Source organism: Mya arenaria, chromosome 17 (assembly GCF_026914265.1).
Source record: "Mya arenaria isolate MELC-2E11 chromosome 17, ASM2691426v1".
NCBI lineage: Eukaryota > Metazoa > Mollusca > Bivalvia > Myida > Myidae > Mya > Mya arenaria.
Window position 1 is genome coordinate 46,510,444 of NC_069138.1, and position 18,607 is coordinate 46,529,050.

Here is an 18,607-nt window from a genome sequence, read left to right on the forward strand (position 1 = left end):
GTGACAGTTTCTTTACAGACACGTATGATAGAAACTCGCCTTCACATTGATTATTTACATGTCGGAATGTTTGAGAAGGTCACTTCTTATTCATTTTCAATCTATTGATTTTGTGTATAAATAATAATCCTCGCGGGAAATAGTCTGGGACAAGAGATTTAAGCACGATCGTGTTTATGATCAAATTATTGTTTAACGAATATATAAGTATCTCATTTATATGGAATTCCATTGTTTACTCTGTTGAAATAAGCCAGGTATGTTTGTTCTAGTGCTCAAATTTGCTACAGTTTCATTAAGTAGCTATTTATATTCTGATTTATTAGATTCTAGTAAACTCTTAAAAATATCTATTTGTTATTAGCATCTTCCTATTAGTCTGCCAATCTATCAGCGAATGTGATCAATTTGTATATTTGATGAGATTTAAAAAACAAGCAAGTTTTCACAAACAGGCAGATTTCCACAACCGTTCGTTAGATCAACCACCACCGAAGTCAGGTGTTTCTTTGAGATGTCTGTTAATATATTGGGACCCTCATGCGACCCAGTAAAAAATCAGATGTGTTTGTTAAAGCGTATTGAATCACTATTACGTAAGGCAATAACAATAGAAAATTATATGCCTGCTTAATTTACTTAAATTCACATCTGGTAATGAAATGTTATTGTATAAATGAAGAATAAACATTATAATCAGCAGGAGTTGATAAAATGCGAGGGTTGTTACCGTCATAAACACAATAGAGTAGCCTGGATACACACACATTCGACAGCCTTGTTTAACAAATATAAAATCAGATTTGTTCAATCATATTTAGATAACTATTAAAACGTTAACATAGATAAGATGTACAGTGACAGACATATGGATTATGGATTATGTTCGGTTTTGTAAAGTAAACGCGTTTACAAACCAATAAAAGCGGTCAGTCTAGCTTAAAAATTAGCAACACAGTTTTGAGGTGTATTGGCGATATTACATTCTGATGTTTAAAGGTCATTACACAACTCGTTACTTACTTTATGTAGCATATGAATAAAACTTATGTTGAATTCAAATCGGCTTGCATTGTTATTCAACGTTTAATATGACTAGTAAATGTCTCGGTTTTTACCCATCTTCAAATACTTGCATCAGGACGGTTTGGAGTCATTTTGTTAATGACATAATGATCTACTCCTGTTAACCAAATGAGGATAAGACATGAACGGTTGGCCTTTACAGATTTCCACATTCTTTATAGTTATACATTGTATCACTCCTTGTTAGAATATCAGGAAAAATTCACGTATCAAGTGCTCTTATTAATCCCTTTGTGATTGTTCATGGTCATCAATATTTTTTTTTTAAATAGTTTAATAGCTTAACTAGTCTGGGATCATAGTTAACAATACTATCACAACCGTATTCTGATTTAATCATTGTCCGGGATCAGAGTTAACAATACTATCACAACCGTATTCTGATTTAAGCATTGTCCTGGATCAGAGTTAACAATACTATCACGACCGTATTCCGATTTAATCATTGTCCGGGATCAGAGTTAGCAATACTATCACAACCGTATTCCGATTTAATCATTGTCCGGGATAGGAGTTAGCAATACTATCACAACCGTTTTCTGATTTAATCATAGTTTATATTCTGCCAGCTCTATTTTATAGCGGTACCGGGGGCACGTATTACTCAAGAGTGCAGATAGTGTAACCCTTTATTGATGAATCAAACGGTAAAAGACTGAAAAATATACAAACAGACATTGTTAAAGAAAATGACAGAAATGACACACATTCAATGAATTACATATACAAACACGTTTACAACAATGCATAAAGCTTTTAGATTAAGAAATTAACAATGATATTTGAATGCTAATTGGTGTTGGGACTAATTGTACAGTACACTTTACAAGAGGTGAAATTAAATTGGTACGAAGTAACATAGGTACGAAAGTTTATACAAAATTTTAGAGCGGGACTCCTCATACAGCCTTAACCATTAATCACAGAAGTGAAAAATCATGCAAGTAAGACATACAATCAATAAAATATAGAAACTTACACTGTGAGGGGGCATGAATTGACTAAAATTGAGATTGCGGGAAAATTTCTTCCATTAAAGTAAGTACAAGTTGAGTGAATAAATTCATAGGTTACACAGCACTATTAGTTTTCTTCTATAAACTGTGTACATCGAGAGGGGTTCAGAACACTCCCCGTCTGATATTTAACTAATATCACCCATTAATAATATATGAGGGTACAACTTAAATCAAACAAACACAACTCTTTTGTAACACACACACATCGACTAGAGACTTAAAGTGTAATACTGTATAATGAGCATAAACATACAGTTACATAGAGTTTGACATAAAACTGACAAGTTACTAAATGCTAAAAAATGATAATCAACCTCATATACAAGTACATAAAACCTGACCTAAGGTGTACTAAGTCTTATGTGTACAAGGTGATTCCTAACAATCTGGATTTTGTATAAAGTATGTAAACCACTGTACGCACTTGCAATTAAAAAACACACTGAAATCTTATTTACATTGATTCAGTATAGGAAAATACTTTTAAGATGTCAAATATGAACCTTAATCAAAATACAACACATAAAATCCATATCTATTTGAAAAGTCACATAAATGGCATGTTAATACAAGTTGATCTTAATCACTCGGCGGCATTAACAAGCAATACCATCTCAACAATTGGTCGAACATAGCTCACTTGTTTGTCATCTTTGTAGACCAATACTTCTACTTTACGAACTTTCTCATCTGAACTAGGGAACACTTTGTTAACACGAGCGATAGGCCAGTAAATACGACTGACCGATTTGTCTCTCAGCAAAACAATGTCACCAACACGAATATTATCTTCATCGTGGTTCCACTTCCTCCTCGGCTGTAACGTCTGTAAATACTCCTTCCGCCAACGACACCAGAATGTATCTGCAAGATGTTTGACTCGTTTCCACTGACTACGTAGCATGTCCTTGACATCCATCTGACCCAGGGGTTGTTCATCTGTGCCGGTCTTTGAGGTAAGTATCGTAGACGGAGATAACACTTCGGGTACGTCAGAGTCATTAGAGACAGGTACCAATGGGCGTGAATTAACAATGGCACAAGCTTCCGCCATTAGTGTCACAATGACGTCATGAGTCAGATTCTTGACGTCACTTAGCATCGAATCCAATATGCGACGAACAACACCAATCATGCGCTCCCAGGCACCGCCCATGTGGGAGCTGTGGGGTGTGTTAAATTTCCATACAACACCATTATCATACAAGAACCTTTTCACATCTCCTTGTTCTACTTGTGTTGCCTTCATATTGAGTTCGTCGACAGCCCCAACGAAATTTGTACCTCTATCGGAGTAGAACTCCTTGACCTTGCCACGAATAGAAACGAAGCGACGCAAAGCGTTGATGAATGCAGATGACGAAAGCTCTTCGACCACTTCGATGTGAATCGCACGAACAGTCATACAAGTGAAAAGCACTGCCCATCGCTTACTGCTTGCCTGTCCTCCTCTAGTGCGTCTGGTAGAAACCTGCCATGGGCCAAATGTATCTACACCTACGTAAGTAAATGGTGGTGCTTCACTGAGTCTGCAGGAAGGTAGTTCAGCCATCTTCTGTGTTTGCAGATTGCCCCGAAGCTTGCGGCACTTGACGCACTTGAATATGAACGATGAAACTCGCCCACTACCCCCAGTGATCCAGAATCCGGCCTTCCTGACAGCACCTGCAGTGAAATGTCTTCCCTGGTGTTGCACGCTCTCGTGATAATGGCGTATTAGTAAGACTGAAATGTGATGATCACCTGGTATGATTATTGGGTTTTTCTCACAAGTAGAAAGACTACTCCGACTCAAGCGACCTCCTACTCTCAACAAACCGTCTTCGTCTAGATACGGGTCTAGTTGCAGTATGTGACTTTGCTTGGAAACTGGCTTTCCTAACTTGAGGCAGTCTAGTTCCTTCAAATAGCTCTCGGCTTGGACTACTTTGATGATGAACTTTTCGGCCTTTTGGTACGATGGTACCTCTTTGCGTTGAGATTTTGCTTGGTCCTTTTCCACAAAGTGTTGAAGGTATGCGATAGCTTGCACTAGGCGCCTCCACTCAGAAAAACGCGAAAAGCGTTCAGAACCAAGACAGCTTTTAATTGCTGACTTAGAGACATTGACATCGACTCTCAACTCTTTGTCGTGTTCTGGTTCGACAAGATGATACGTTTCTCTGTCAACACTGTTCTCACTGGTCAAATGTGTGGGTCCTTGGAGCCACGCACTATTCATAAGGTCTGATGCTGCAAGACCACGGGTAGCGCAGTCAGATGGGTTCAGTTTGGTACAAACGTATCGCCACTGTGCTGGTTTGGTTGAACGCCGTATTTGCTCTACACGATTGCTGACATAATTATGAAATCTGCGCGTGTTGTTGTTGATGTACCCTAGGACAACCCTACTGTCTGTGTGAAATGTAAATGTCTCAATAGAAATTCCCAAGTGTTCTGCTACAGTTTGTGCTATTTCTACGGCCATGACTGCAGCGCATAGTTCCAACCTGGGGATCGTGTGTCCGGCAATGGGTGCAACCTTAGACTTGCCCAATAGGAACCCAATTTGTTGGGTGTCGGATTCAAAAGTGAGTAAATAAGCCACCGCAGCAATTGCTTGTTCTGAAGCATCTGAGAAGATGTGGACACTACTCGGATGTTGCGTAAAGCCTTTCTCAGAGTATGTACGACATATACGAACTGCCTTCAGATCAGGTAGAGTGTTCACCCAAGATTTCCATGTCGTCGACATTGTATCAGGTAATGGTTCATCCCACCCTTGTGTACTGGAGGTCAGGTCTCTCATGATTAATCTCCCTTGGATAGTCACCGGTGCTAGAAATCCAACAGGATCAAAGATACTATTGATCAAAGACAATACACCCCTTCTGGTGAAACGTGTTTCTTTTGGCGAGACTGTAAATATGAATGTATCATCGTTCAGGTCCCACTGCAAACCAAGACTTCTTTGCACAGGCAAAGTTTCGTTCTTTATGTCGATTCCTAGGAGATCCTTTGCTAAATCATCTGACGGAAAAGCGAGCATAACCTCATCACAATTTGAAGCTATTTTGTGCAGATATAGCCCATGTGCCTGTAGGTCGTTTTGTGTACGTTTAAGCAAACTCACAGCGTCGGCTGGGTTTTGTAACGAGGTCAGGGCATCATCCACATAGAAGTTGTTGGTAACGAATGACACAACGTCGCTGTCACTGTACTCCACCGATTTTCTCAGCCCATACGTGGCGATAGCCGGGGACGGGCTGTTCCCGAACACTTGTACGCACATCCTGTATTCAGTTAGAGCCTTCTTAGGATCGTTGTCTTCGTACCAGAGAAATCGTAGATAATCCCTGTGGTCCTCTCTGACGTTGAAACAGTAAAACATTTGTTGAATATCGGCGGTAATCGCAACTGGTTCTTTGCGAAACCGTAGAAGCACACCAAGAAGACTGTTAGTGAAATCTGGACCAGTGAGCAGCACATCGTTGAGCGAAATTCCGCAATGTTTTGCCGATGAGTCGAAAACGCACCTTATTTGGTCTGGCTTCTGTGGATGCGTTACGCCAAAAACAGGTAAGTACCAACACTCTTGGTCAGGCAGTAAAGTTGGAGCCAGTTCAGCGTGGCCGTTTTCAAAGACCTTTTCCATGAAATTGGTGAACATTTTTCTTTTGTTCTCGTCTTTTCTCAAGTTGTAGTCCAACGTCTTCGCCAGCCGTTCTGCAGCAATGCGGTTGTTTGGAAGCCTTGGTCTGTCTTTTTCTGAATGGTAAAGGCGCAAACCATTTATCAGAGGTTCCCTTCTTGAATTCTGTTCCCATTATGGCCATAAACTCCCTATCATCATTCGAAAAGCCTGGCTTGTTGTCATCCCGAGTTCTCTTAAAAATGGCATCTTCGCGTACTGCCTGCGAACACTTGCCTGGACATTGGTAAACGTGTAAACCATTATGGCATGGCGTAAGAACAGATTCTCTGCCATCACTAAACAGATATGTTTTCTTCACATTCACATAATCACTTCTATGGATGTTGCCTAAACATGCTTCGCCAACAATAACCCATCCGAGAGGTAACTTCTGCGCATATGGGGCACCGCGTGGGCCAATCTTCTGGTCAAGTACATGGTGGGCTTCTAACAGATCCCTACCAATCAATATACTAATTTTCGCGTTGTTGTCCAGAGGCGAAATTGTAACGTCTCGGAGATGAGAATGGGACATAGCCACTTCGGGGGTTGGGATTTCGCTCCTCACGTTTGGTATGTTTTGACATTCTAATAAGCTGGGAAACTCGAACATCGTGAGATTGTCAAGGCTTGCTACCACACATCCCACTGCTATTCGTGCATTAACGACTGTTTGGCCGGAACAAGATCCAAGGGTATATTCAGTCATCGTTGCATTTAGGTCTAGCAAATCGAACAGCTCTGGTCCTGCTAGAGACCTGTTGCTCTGGTCATCGATCATGGCATAAACTTTAATTTGATTTTGAGGCCGATTCTTTTTATAAACGTTAACGAGAACCAATTTCGCGCATGACTTCCCCTTGAATTCTGCATTCCCGCAGACACTAGTGCACTTGCTTGCAACTACATGTTTCTTAGTTTCCTCCCCGCCATGACTTTCTCTAGGCTTGTAAGTGAAGTGCATCACCGTACAGTGCCTATCGCTTCCACATTCTTCACATTTCACGTTTGTGTTACAGTTTTTGTACATATGGGAAGGAGACAGGCATCTGAAACATAACTTGTTCTCTTTTAATAACTGTTTCTTATTCTCTTGGTTCATTGCTTTGAAAGCATTACATACTCTCAAACTATGTCTAGTCTTGTGTATTGGACACTTTTCTTGAGAGCGTTCTTCAATCGGTCCATGCGTTGACTGCACACGATCGTTGACCTCTGTTTTTCTCGAAAATACTTTCTGTTGCAACGTTTAATGCGTTGCTTCAATATGATCGAACATTAAACCAGGGTCATTCTTGATACGGGCTATTTCATTGAGGAACTTCACAAGCTCTTTGAATGGAGGGAACACGGCTTCGTGTTGGGCTTTATACTTCGCGGCGCGAGTAACCCACTTCTCTCTCAAACTATGTGGCAACTTCATAACGATCTTATTCACTCCCGACGATGAATCGTATACTGCCAGTAAAGCCGAGTATCTAGGATTCTCTTTCAGGGACTCAATTTCTGCTGCTATATCGGCAAGTTCATACAGTTTCTTGTTATCTTTGTTCGTCAGATTTGGGAATTGTGATAATTTCTTAGACACAGCGCTTTCAATCTGCTCCGGAGTGCCATAACGCTCTTCTAACCTTTCCCATATTCTCTTTACCCCTTGAGGGAGGTCGTGAATGTTAGCCGCGCGAATGGTGACTGCGTACTGTCTGGATTCCGTTCCGAGCCATTTTAACAACAGATCTAACTCTTCCACCGGTGTTACATCCAGTTCTGTAAGAACTGTCTGAAAGCTCTGTTTCCATATTGGAAATGTTTCTGGTCGATCGTCATATTTGTATAAGCGGCTTAACAAAAGGTCCTTTTTCAACAAGAATTTGCTCAATTGACCATGGTCGCATTTATCTGTATGGACAGTGTTAAATGGTGGTAAAGGTTGATAAAACGACGAAGTGGGCTGACCAGGCTGAAACAATGGCGGTTCAAACTGTGGTTCCGTACGTCGCGGAAGCTCAATATCTGGCTGTATCCGTGAACTTTGTTCGACAAACTGTAAAACACGATCAGTTTTATCAGTCGCCTTAAACGGGAGCTGTTGTAATGTTACTGAGTGCGTTCCTGAAGCTTCTCTCTCTAACACTTCCGCTTCAGCGACGGCGGCCGCTGCCTCTTTTTCTTCTTTTAGCACAAAAAGTTCTGCTTTAATAAGAGCTTCTTGTTTCATGAGCTCAGCTTGGCGTTGAGCATAGACGACCTTTGCCTTTGCGGCCTCAGCCTTTGCCAGTTTACGTGAAACGACACTTGATCTGCTCGACGAACCACTTTTGATAGATGAAGTTTCACTCATAGTGTCCAACTTAGTGTTTATCTGGCACAAGAAACGATCAACTTGATTATACACTTCATAGACAGTTTTTTCCAAGTTTGATAACTCGAGATTGCTTTGTTCAGTGTTAATTCTTCTCAAGTAGTCTTGAAATTCTTTATCAATGGTTTTGAGTTGACTAAATGTTTGTTCTATATTCCCTCTGAGAGTGTGTAGCTCACTGCGATTGTAACTTGAAATATTATACTTGGTAGATTGAATCACTTGATCACACAGAGGCTGAAGCTTGTTATTATAGTCACTAACAGTTTTATTGTAGATCTCCATTGCTTTGTATGTTAACTTCTTAACTCGGGACATAAGTCTGTATGGAACATGGAGTCAGTTTATTCGTATGATGTCGACACGTTCTTCTGATGATCCGTGTGAAAGAGGTTCGATGACAGGCTGTCATCTATCATCGGCGTCCGTTGCCCAGTTCTTTTACTATTCTGCCAGCTCTATTTTATAGCGGTACCGGGGGCACGTATTACTCAAGAGTGCAGATAGTGTAACCCTTTATTGATGAATCAAACGGTAAAAGACTGAAAAATATACAAACAGACATTGTTAAAGAAAATGACAGAAATGACACACATTCAATGAATTACATATACAAACACGTTTACAACAATGCCTAAAGCTTTTAGATTAAGAAATTAACAATGATATTTGAATGCTAATTGGTGTTGGGACTAATTGTACAGTACACTTTACAAGAGGTGAAATTAAATTGGTACGAAGTAACATAGGTACGAAAGTTTATACAAAATTTTAGAGCGGAACTCCTCATACAGCCTTAACCATTAATCACAGAAGTGAAAAATCATGCAAGTAAGACATACAATCAATAAAATATAGAAACTTACACTGTGAGGGGGCATGAATTGACTAAAATTGAGATTGCGGGAAAATTTCTTCCATTAAAGTAAGTACAAGTTGAGTGAATAAATTCATAGGTTACACAGCACTATTAGTTTTCTTCTATAAACTGTGTACATCGAGAGGTGTTCAGAACAGTTTATTAACATAGCTATATACTTAACATGACTTTTCTCTTTTTGTTGACGTCTTCCAGGTGTGTTTGCACCATAATTAAGGTCAATGACATGCTTTCCAAAAGTGTATTGACCAACTTATCTAGCCTGTAATGATATCTTAGGTATAGGTTTCAACCTCTTTCTTAAGCATTCTCACCACTTTTGTTTCCTCTTGCTTTGTGACATTTTGAATTTGGACCGGCCAACCGTACATGCCTTTGACAACTTGTTGCTAAAGTTAAACACAATTTACTGTTTTAAACATTAACTAACAGATGCATCTATATCAAATGTTTAATGGTACACGGATTGTTAAATGAAATACTAGACGTTAGAAGACCATTGCCATTCATTCCTTCATTCCATTTTTACCAAAGTTCATAAATTTCTTTTTGTTTAACTAATGGCATAAAACATCAGCATCTACATTGGCAACAATTTCTTAACATTCTTAATATACATACCAAGCTTACATTTGCTAGACGTTAGAAAATTAGTTATATAATAAACAGTTTAGTTATTTGTTTTATTATTAAGTTTACTCAAGTTACGGCATACTTTGATAAGATTTACCTTTTACGTTTTTACTTTTTTCAGGGATGTTGTGGTTAAAATGAGGTTGTGCACGCAAACTTGTTTAAACACCCAGTAATATTTTATTTTACTGACCGTTTTAAGGCGGTACCTAACAATCCTTGATAAACACACATGGTTTTTATTTAGTATATATGCACTGTGCTGTTTGTGGAGTTTTGTGAGGTTGTTCCATCTTTCTTGTTTGTGTTTTTTGTTTTTGTGTTCTATGTCTTTGGCGTTTACTCTATGCCATTAAAAGGGGTTTATGTTTAAACTGTTGGCTACTGAGCTTGTTTCTGTAGTTTTTCATATAAATATGGCAATATTCAAAGGACGCCTATACCCAAAAGAATATTAAGATATAAAGCCTTTCTGGCGACCTGTATCACGTCACATTGGGTGTATACCACATACATCCGTCTTGATTTTATTCTGTCTCGACCGATACTCGTTTAAACCCTGAGCTCGACGTCATGCAGGCCTTCGGAAAAGCATCCTATATCCGATATTTATTAAAATTTTCAGTTTGTTTGCAATGCCTCATTAGTACGCATTGTAATTGAATAAGACGGAGTAAGCTGCCCTTATATCACACTACAATGACAATTGACTTTTATCGAGGTTAACTATCCATCCTATGTTCACCTATGTTAAGAGTGTGATTAAGTGTTTGTTGTACAAAGCCCAGCTGCGAATTTCGCTGTTTAGCTCACAACACTTAGTTTTTTTTATCGGATTTTGGGCCGAAAACCCCAAAGCTTACTGGCGAAACAAAAATAGATTTGTTCATTATCGTTTCAAAACATGAGCAGGCGAACACGAAATAATCTAGTTTTTCTTTCTCTTTTAAGTGTACGTTTAAATAAACATACCACTTTTTCTTTATTTCATATAATTCGTTCAATTTTCCGGTCATATAACATAATTTTGAAATATAACATAGATGATTTGATTGCTTTATCAGTTGCATCTCGGCATAACAAGAAAGAGTTTTTGTCACTTTGTAGATATTTAATATTTTGTAAGTAGTTCGTAGATAAGCATGGTATTGAGTTTGAAAAACAAATGTGTTTTAGGAAGGAAACAGCAGGTTCGACAATGGTCTTTGACTGCACATTGGAAGAAAGAAAAACGAGATGGCTTACTTTTGGATTTCTGATTTTACTTATTACGCAGACAGTCACTTTTCTCGGTCTGATATCGGGATGGCGTTTTAAATATCCGACCTCTTCACCACTCGAGACCAACAGGCAGTGTATGGCATGCGATGATCTCAAGTCATCCTTATATAACATCAATAACACTGATAAGGACATCAATGCACTAAGACAAAAGCATAACTCTTCTTTATGTTACGGTGATGTCCACAATGTCGTACGGCTTCTTACTAAAAAGGTAATGTACATAGTGCCAAATTAATGTTAATAACAGTGTAAACATGTTTCATTTCTATTTTTAAAACATGTGTACCTTATAGAATAGATATCTGTACTGTGCTGATAGAGTGAAATGCTTACAAAAAGAAATGTATAAAAAAATAAACAGTTAATATGATCGAAACATTAGTCATATGCTTTGCTGACGGTTCTATACTTTATTTTAGGAATTGTCATTGCAGTATTACGACTCAAGTACAGCATATTCAAGTAAGTGATCACCATTCATTCATTGAATACTATGGTTATATGTGACATCCGTCCGGTCTCAAAAGCATCGGATCAGAAAAGAAGTTTACTGCATGTATGTATGGATTGTTATTTTAATATTTATTGTCAAAAGTATTATGTTTACGTTGAAATATTTAGTTTTTCACCGTCTACTGTCATCATTCTTAATCATTGATAAAATACTATTTCCAGTTAGTACAAATTCAAAATCAGAACAAACAACGGGTCTAATGTCAATCTGTTTTAATAATGACTACAAAATGATGTGTTTGTATCTTGGAATCAGTAGGTCAAACTTTAAAACTTCAAACACCTCCGCTAACCGTTTAGGAAATGTATTTTGAATTATTTCTAACAAGACGATATTGTTTTAAATGAGTAGTTTGCTGTCTATTATTTATAAACAAAAAGTATGTTTTAATGAGTAGCTTTGTACAATTCACAAATGATGCGGAACTCGAGATGTTTGGAGAGTGGAACATGTTTTTCAAAAATGCCTTGATCAAGTTCTTGTTGATCTTGCGATCGACGCAGAAAGTGTGTGTCAAGATTATATCTTACAAATGCTTTAAATGTTTTTAAATAACGGTTAGATTTGTTTGCTCTTAACTTGTGGTGTAAAATAATTTTAACAGTTACCATCAACAGAAAAATACTATATTCTAAAATCTGCAAACTGTAAACCATACTATTGCTGTATTACCCATTTTGCATCGTGCCACAGCTGTGTTTTAATACAGGTATAATCGGAGAATCGTTTGTCAACAACTGTGACTTAGAACGGGACATCAAAACGCCAAAAGCGAAACTGGTCGGAGTATTAGATGCCGTTCCAAGTTTTATTGTTCAAGGTGATCATTCTACCATGGTTTATATCATAAGTTTTAAAATTAAATATCACTCTCAGGAAAACCATTTTAGTCTTTATTTTTCCGTCATATAACATATCATTAACCACGCGTCTCATCAGACTTCTATCTCCAGAAATGTATAAACAAGGACTTTAATTTTAACATTTATATCTTTCGATCAAGTTTAGATCTAAGTTGTTATTGTTTCTCTTTCATAGGTGATTCAAAACTTAGATGGAATAAAAAACAGCCGTACATTCACTGCAAACAACTGCATTCATCTGGAACTCGAGGGGGAGATCTTCGTCAGAACACTAGGCTACTACACAGATTTGGAACGACCAGTGTCCTAATGCAACGCAATAAATCCATCAAAGAACAAAACCACGATGCTTTTACAAGTTTATTGTCCGCAGTTTTCAAGCTCCAAAAGCACGATCGGATCTCCGTGTCTGTGAGCCACCCAGAGTTTATATCTCGTAACTCTTCAGCGGACAACTTTATTGCATACTTCACTTACAACTTCACGTAAATTCGTGTTTAATTGTACGATTCATACTTCTTATACCAAGAGTTTTGTACAATGATTAAGGTTTGCTAAATACACAAAAACATTTATATTGGTGTGTAAGTAAAACAACATAAAATTGATTTTCCTTGATCTTTGAGTCCTTACACAGGATTTAAAGGGAGTTAAAGGCTACATCACTTGTCCCTGTCATTTCCCTTGATAAAAAATTGAAGACAAATATGTGTTTATGCCTATTGTGCTGGTCATAGCGATTCTGAGAAATGTGTATGACTAGATTTGACTAGACATTTTAAACAGTATTATTTCATTCAGGCAGCATTTCTATTTGTTATTGATTTGTGTTGTTGTGATTATCGTCAAGATATATAAATCAATAAATAGTTACATGTTTGTTTGGTTTCCACGCTATGTTTTTTCCATTTACGAGGTGGCTGATAAAGAAGTTATAAATATTTATTTATCAAACTAAATATATGTGAGAGATTTATTCGTATCAAAAGGAAAAGCGTTTAAGCCGTTGACAATTTTGCATCTACAATTACTCTGTATTGCTTAAAACAAGTCCAGTGTTTTTATAGTTTGGATGTGTTGTGTTCCCCGACGGATCTCTGTAAGAGAATACATTTAGATATATAGGTGTCAGTCAATTCGGCGTTATGTTTCCAGTTATTATTGAAGAAATTATAGTACACAAAACGGGGCTGTTACTCATCGCGTTGTACCAAGATTGTTTAAACTGATAAATAAGTCATTCTTTATAAACTTAGTAACGAGTTCATATCGATACAGCTAGGATTAATCCAAACATTTGAAACTCCAGCTGTGTCCAGCAATATTTTTACATTATATTAATGGCTCAATTGGACTTCTCTTTCCAAGAGTCTGCTAAAAGACCATAACTCATTGTGCTGACTATAAGAGTACCGTTATTGAGTGTTTTACACCAAAATGTTATAACACATACACACCTTGCTTCAAAGTTCACCTTATATTGACATTGTGTATGTTGCTTTTACAGATTTTAAAAAAGCATTTGACTCTGTTAACCGTTCATTATTGTATGATGTTTAACGTAAAAACAATATCTCAGGATGTTTGTATAGAACTAATAAGTCAATATACGCCTCTGTTAAAGGTGTTGTTAAGACCAAAAACAGGACTCTCCAATGTTTTTGATTGTCCAATAGGATTACGTCATGGTTTTAGTTTAAGTCCAATATTGTTTGCCTTGTTTGTAAATGAACTGCATAGCTTGTTTATAAAAAACAATTTAAGAGGTTTACAACTTTTTCCTGATATAACTGAAATATTTCTAATTATGTTTGCAGATGATATTACATGTGTATCTGACACCGTTGTAGGCATACAAAGGCAGTTAAATACTTTACAGGATTTTTGCAATGAATGCAAGCTTGTTGTTAATATAGACAAAACGAAAGTTATGGTATTTAAGAATGGTGGACAATTATCAAGACATGAAAATTGGTATTATGCAAATAGTAAACTTGATGTTGTAAAGGGTTTTGATTATGTTGGTGTTCATTTTTCAAGTACATTATCTCTGTATAAAATGGCAGAACATATGTCAATTAAGGCAAAACGAGTACTCTAGCATGTTTTAAGTTCGTTTCAGAATTATAGTCATGTTCCATATAAATATTTTTCAAAGTAATTGATGCAAAAATCATGCCAATTATGTTATATGGCTCAGAGTTGTGGGGACTTAAAAATATGGTTTGCATTGATAATGTACATATGTTGGGATGCAAGAGGTTCTTGAATGTTCAACAAAACGTTTTTCCTATGTATATATATTCATCTACACGTTGTATCAAATACTGGACTCGCCTTCTTAATATGCCGAAAACTAGATACCCTATATTTTATGTTATAATATGCTTTTGTATTATGATAGCATCGGCGTTTGTAATTAGGTGACTACTGTAAGAGAAAATTTATATAGTAACGGCTTTGGCTACATTTGGAAAAGCCAACATGTCAATAATGTTACGTTGTTTTTTTTCCAGTATACTAATAGGTTAAAAGATCAGTATTTGCAAATATAGATAGCAAGATGTATAGCGAATAGAAAGTTATCATTATATTCTCAATATAAAACAAATTTAACGCTTGAAACATATGTTTATGTTTTAGATGTAGCTAAATTTCGTAAATGTTTTGCATCATTCAGATGTTCTGCACAATCTTTCTATAGAAACTGGTAAACATTTTGGGATACAGAGAGATATGCACTTGCCCATTCTGCGAATGTTATATTGAAGATGAATTCCATTATTTGTTGATATGTCCTTTATATAATGTTTTAAGGAATGTTTATATTGCAAAATACTATCGAGAAAACACTACTGTTGATAAATTTTATGATTTAATGTCTAGTACAAATGCTTTGAATGTACGTAAATTAGCAATGTTTATTTATTATGCATTTGAAGAAGGAAAACATTGTATGGACATTTGAGTTTGATATCATAACAATGTCATTATTACTATCTATCATGAGTGGTTGATATATTATGCTATTGTGTTTGTGTATGGGCCTTTTGAACAATAAACTTTGAACTTCGTTGATGTTGACTATTTTACGTGTAATGATAATTTACAAAACGTCAGATGAACCCTTTCAATCTTTTTATTATTTCCAACCCCCAAATTCCACAAGCACAATTCAAAACTTGTGATAATTATACATAATTGACAAATCGTACTTTGTTTAAGTGGCTTGTTTTTTTCTTATTTGAAAGATGGACATGATTGGCCTTTAAGCATTTCCCCGCTAGTGTTGACTGGTTCACTTTAGTTTAAAAACAGTCCCAAGGTAATTGAAGTTGTCAACAGCTTCTAAGTTATAGCCAGTGTTATGACCACTTTTCAGTTGTTTTTTTGTTTCTTAACACAGCTATCTTACTTTTATCAAGGGGTATCAATTCACGTGGTAAATTAGAATTTTATTACAAGGAGCAGGCAGAGAAAGTGGAACTATTTAACATAATAGATAAAATAAAGTTGTTTCTTGGTGTGTAGGAAAGTTTAAAACAGTTTCAACATTTTCACTTTTCATAGGCTTTGTGATTTTTTCATCAATTTGAATTTGCCTAGCAGATATACGATGCAGGAAGCAAATAAAAATAATGGGGACTTTCGACCTATGTATCAATATTGTACATTGGAGGATGCAAAATCAGAGGAGTTGTTCATCGGCTGTCTGTCATCTGTACAAAAACTGGTATCTCAATTACAGGCCCATGATCTCAAGTGCCAAAAGAAGCTTAAACACCAACTCACAAAAACATTCACGGGGTAATGTCACTAGACATACAGTGTAAGGAATCACATGTTATGAGCTGGCCATCCTCTCCCCACCTGGAGAATGGTAAATGCTTAGCGAGTGTCAGGCTCTGTCATGGATAATTTTCAAGCGGTATATTGCCAAATCAATTCCGAAAGTTTTGTGAAGCTACAAATATTGCAGATTTTAGCGAATATTACACCAAAGAGCCTATATGTTATTATAAAACTTTGTGGAAAATGAAGCAAAGAAATCGAAAGCAAAGCTCTTAACATTTTAACATATGCACGACACTGTAAACGTACATGTCCATGACAATAATAACCAGATCACCAAATATGTACAGGAAGAGCAGAGTCCAACAAAAAAGCCAATGACATCTTGCATATGACGAAAAGAATTCCTTAGGCAGCCAAACAAATACCATCAGGTTTCAAGTCAAGAAGAGGAGTTGGGTGGCATGGATAATTGTCAGACAATAAAGCTGTAATAATAACCCATGTAGTTCATTCCATGAACAATTGTGAAATTGATGCCGAAGTTTTGAGAAAAAAAAATTGAATTTCATTTGTCATTACCAAGATAGCCATGACCAATGCTTATCAACATCAAGATGCAAAACGGACCCAAAGTATGAAAGTTGAAAGGCTATTTCTATCTTGACATGTGTTTTAAAGTTCATCCCAGTTTACGAGGAGGCTGAAAAATACAATTACTGTATGGATGCACTTTATCTGGAATCATTTAATAATGCTTTATTACAGTATGTAGACAAAATAATTTGTTTTGGAATAGGCTATTACAAACTAAGAATAAACCTTGCTGGTTTGGACTAGAATGAGTCGACCAAAAACGTCGGAGAGGAAAGTCCCGTAGAAAAGATATCCATCCCGGAATTACAAAACACCAGTCAGAAAAAGGAAAACAATCAATTTCAAAGAAAACTTCTGGAATAGTTGGCTTGGTCATCCTTTTAACATATAGTACTGTAAGCAAATACATCATCTGTTCTGATCAGCATCTTGCTAACAATTTCTCACAGCATGCTAAATATAGAACACTGAGTAACACAGACAGCTTCATAGCTGAGAGTGTTTATAATAATAAGCTGCCTCGGCAATGAATGTTGTCGATATAACATTTAGATTTGAAATATTGATAATAGATAAAAGGTTTTGAAGAAGAGATGCGATATTTAATGTTTCGGTGAGTGTTATTACTTTTATAATTTTAAGTATAAATATCATAGTCAGATTTTTTAAATGTGAAATGTTCAACTAAATCGAAAGTAGGAACTCGACATTACGAATCATTTTATATTTTTTATGAATCTGTTTAATTACGATGGTTGATTTTGATATATATAATATTAGTATTGTCTTAGTCAATCAACGATACCATAGCGATGTTGTAACTATGCCCACTAAGGTATTACTGACATCTCATATAATCATTCTCAGGTATAGTCAGCAGTATATCTCTTGAGTATCACAGTTAACTTTAGGATAATGTAACTTGGTCAAACAAGTATCGGTTGTAATGTGTGTGTGTGTGTGTGTGTGTGTGTGTGTGTGTGCACATTACGTGCGTGCGTGCGTGCGTGCGTGCGTGCGTGCGTGTGTGATTGCGTTTGTACGTGCGTTCATGCGCGTGTGAGTGTGCGCGTGTGTGTGTGCGTGTGTGTGCGTGCGTGGGTGCGAACGTGCGTGCGTGCGCGTGCGTGCGTGCGTGCGTGCGTGTGTATGTGTGTGCACTCTTGCGCACAGTAGTAATACATTGGCTCAGGGAGTGAAAACATTGATAAGCACATAAAAAGCTGATTTTCTATCTTCTGTACCCTGTGCGTAGGAGCGAAAGGGCAAAATTTGATTTCTACGTTTTCTCAGGTTTATGCATACTTGGATCAGATTTTACATTTCGTATTTATTCGGGATTGTTTTGAGAAGTGTAGATAATGCTCGGTGTGGGTTTATGCTGGGAAACAAGTTTTACCCCAGTAAAATACATTTTAATGAGGGTTCCAATGCGGTACCCTATCAATCCTTAGTATACAGTTTTATACATTCTGTATGTTGGGTGTTGTTGTTCTGCGATTTGGGCTTGGCCCTGTACCATCGAACGGGAGTTATGTTTAAGCTTTCGATTACTGGATTCATTTCTGTAATGTTTCATATAAACATCTTCCCCTCCAGGACCTGTTCCTTTCTGATTTCTTATACTGTCCGTTAAGGATATATTCCACCAGATGTATTAACCACTTCAATCGTATTAATAGGCACTCTCTCCCATTGCATATTAATGATCTGTTGAAGAAACACAACCACAAGAACTCATTCACATTTCAAACTTAAGTTATACGATGAACCCCATGCCGCATATTTTATTCATTTTGATTGCACCCGTTAAATTACATTAAAGGCTTGTGAGCACTAAATTCTTAACTTGACCCAACAAACGTTTATTGCCGTTTGCACATACTTTCTAATAATTGTTTCTG

The 18,607-nt window shown here is 37.0% G+C and overlaps 2 protein-coding genes across 7 annotated transcripts in view; both read left to right on the forward strand.

The window, feature by feature from the left end:
* Positions 1 to 13,106, forward strand: LOC128223928 (uncharacterized). 4 transcript variants are annotated; one of them, XM_052933410.1, is made up of 5 exons: positions 1 to 257; positions 10,830 to 11,148; positions 11,357 to 11,399; positions 12,161 to 12,271; positions 12,490 to 13,106. In XM_052933410.1, the coding sequence occupies exons 2-5, from the start codon at positions 10,852 to 10,854 to the stop codon at positions 12,801 to 12,803; spliced, it is 765 nt and encodes a 254-aa protein (XP_052789370.1). In that variant the 5' UTR covers positions 1 to 257; positions 10,830 to 10,851; the 3' UTR covers positions 12,804 to 13,106. The 4 variants fall into 4 exon arrangements, with proteins under 4 accessions (XP_052789370.1, XP_052789369.1, XP_052789371.1 ...); XM_052933409.1 differs by having other exon boundaries at positions 19 to 78; XM_052933411.1 differs by lacking the exon at positions 1 to 257 and adding an exon at positions 820 to 928.
* A 4,054-nt stretch (positions 13,107 to 17,160) lies between these two features.
* The window catches only part of LOC128223930 (uncharacterized), a 73,353-nt gene continuing 71,906 nt past the window's right edge, over positions 17,161 to 18,607 (forward strand). For 2 of the 3 annotated variants that reach the window (XM_052933416.1, XM_052933413.1), the window contains exon 1: positions 17,161 to 17,316. The gene's annotated coding sequence lies outside the window, so the exon portion shown is untranslated. The remainder of the gene's footprint in view (positions 17,317 to 18,607) is intronic. The other variant, XM_052933417.1, reaches the window with a different exon arrangement.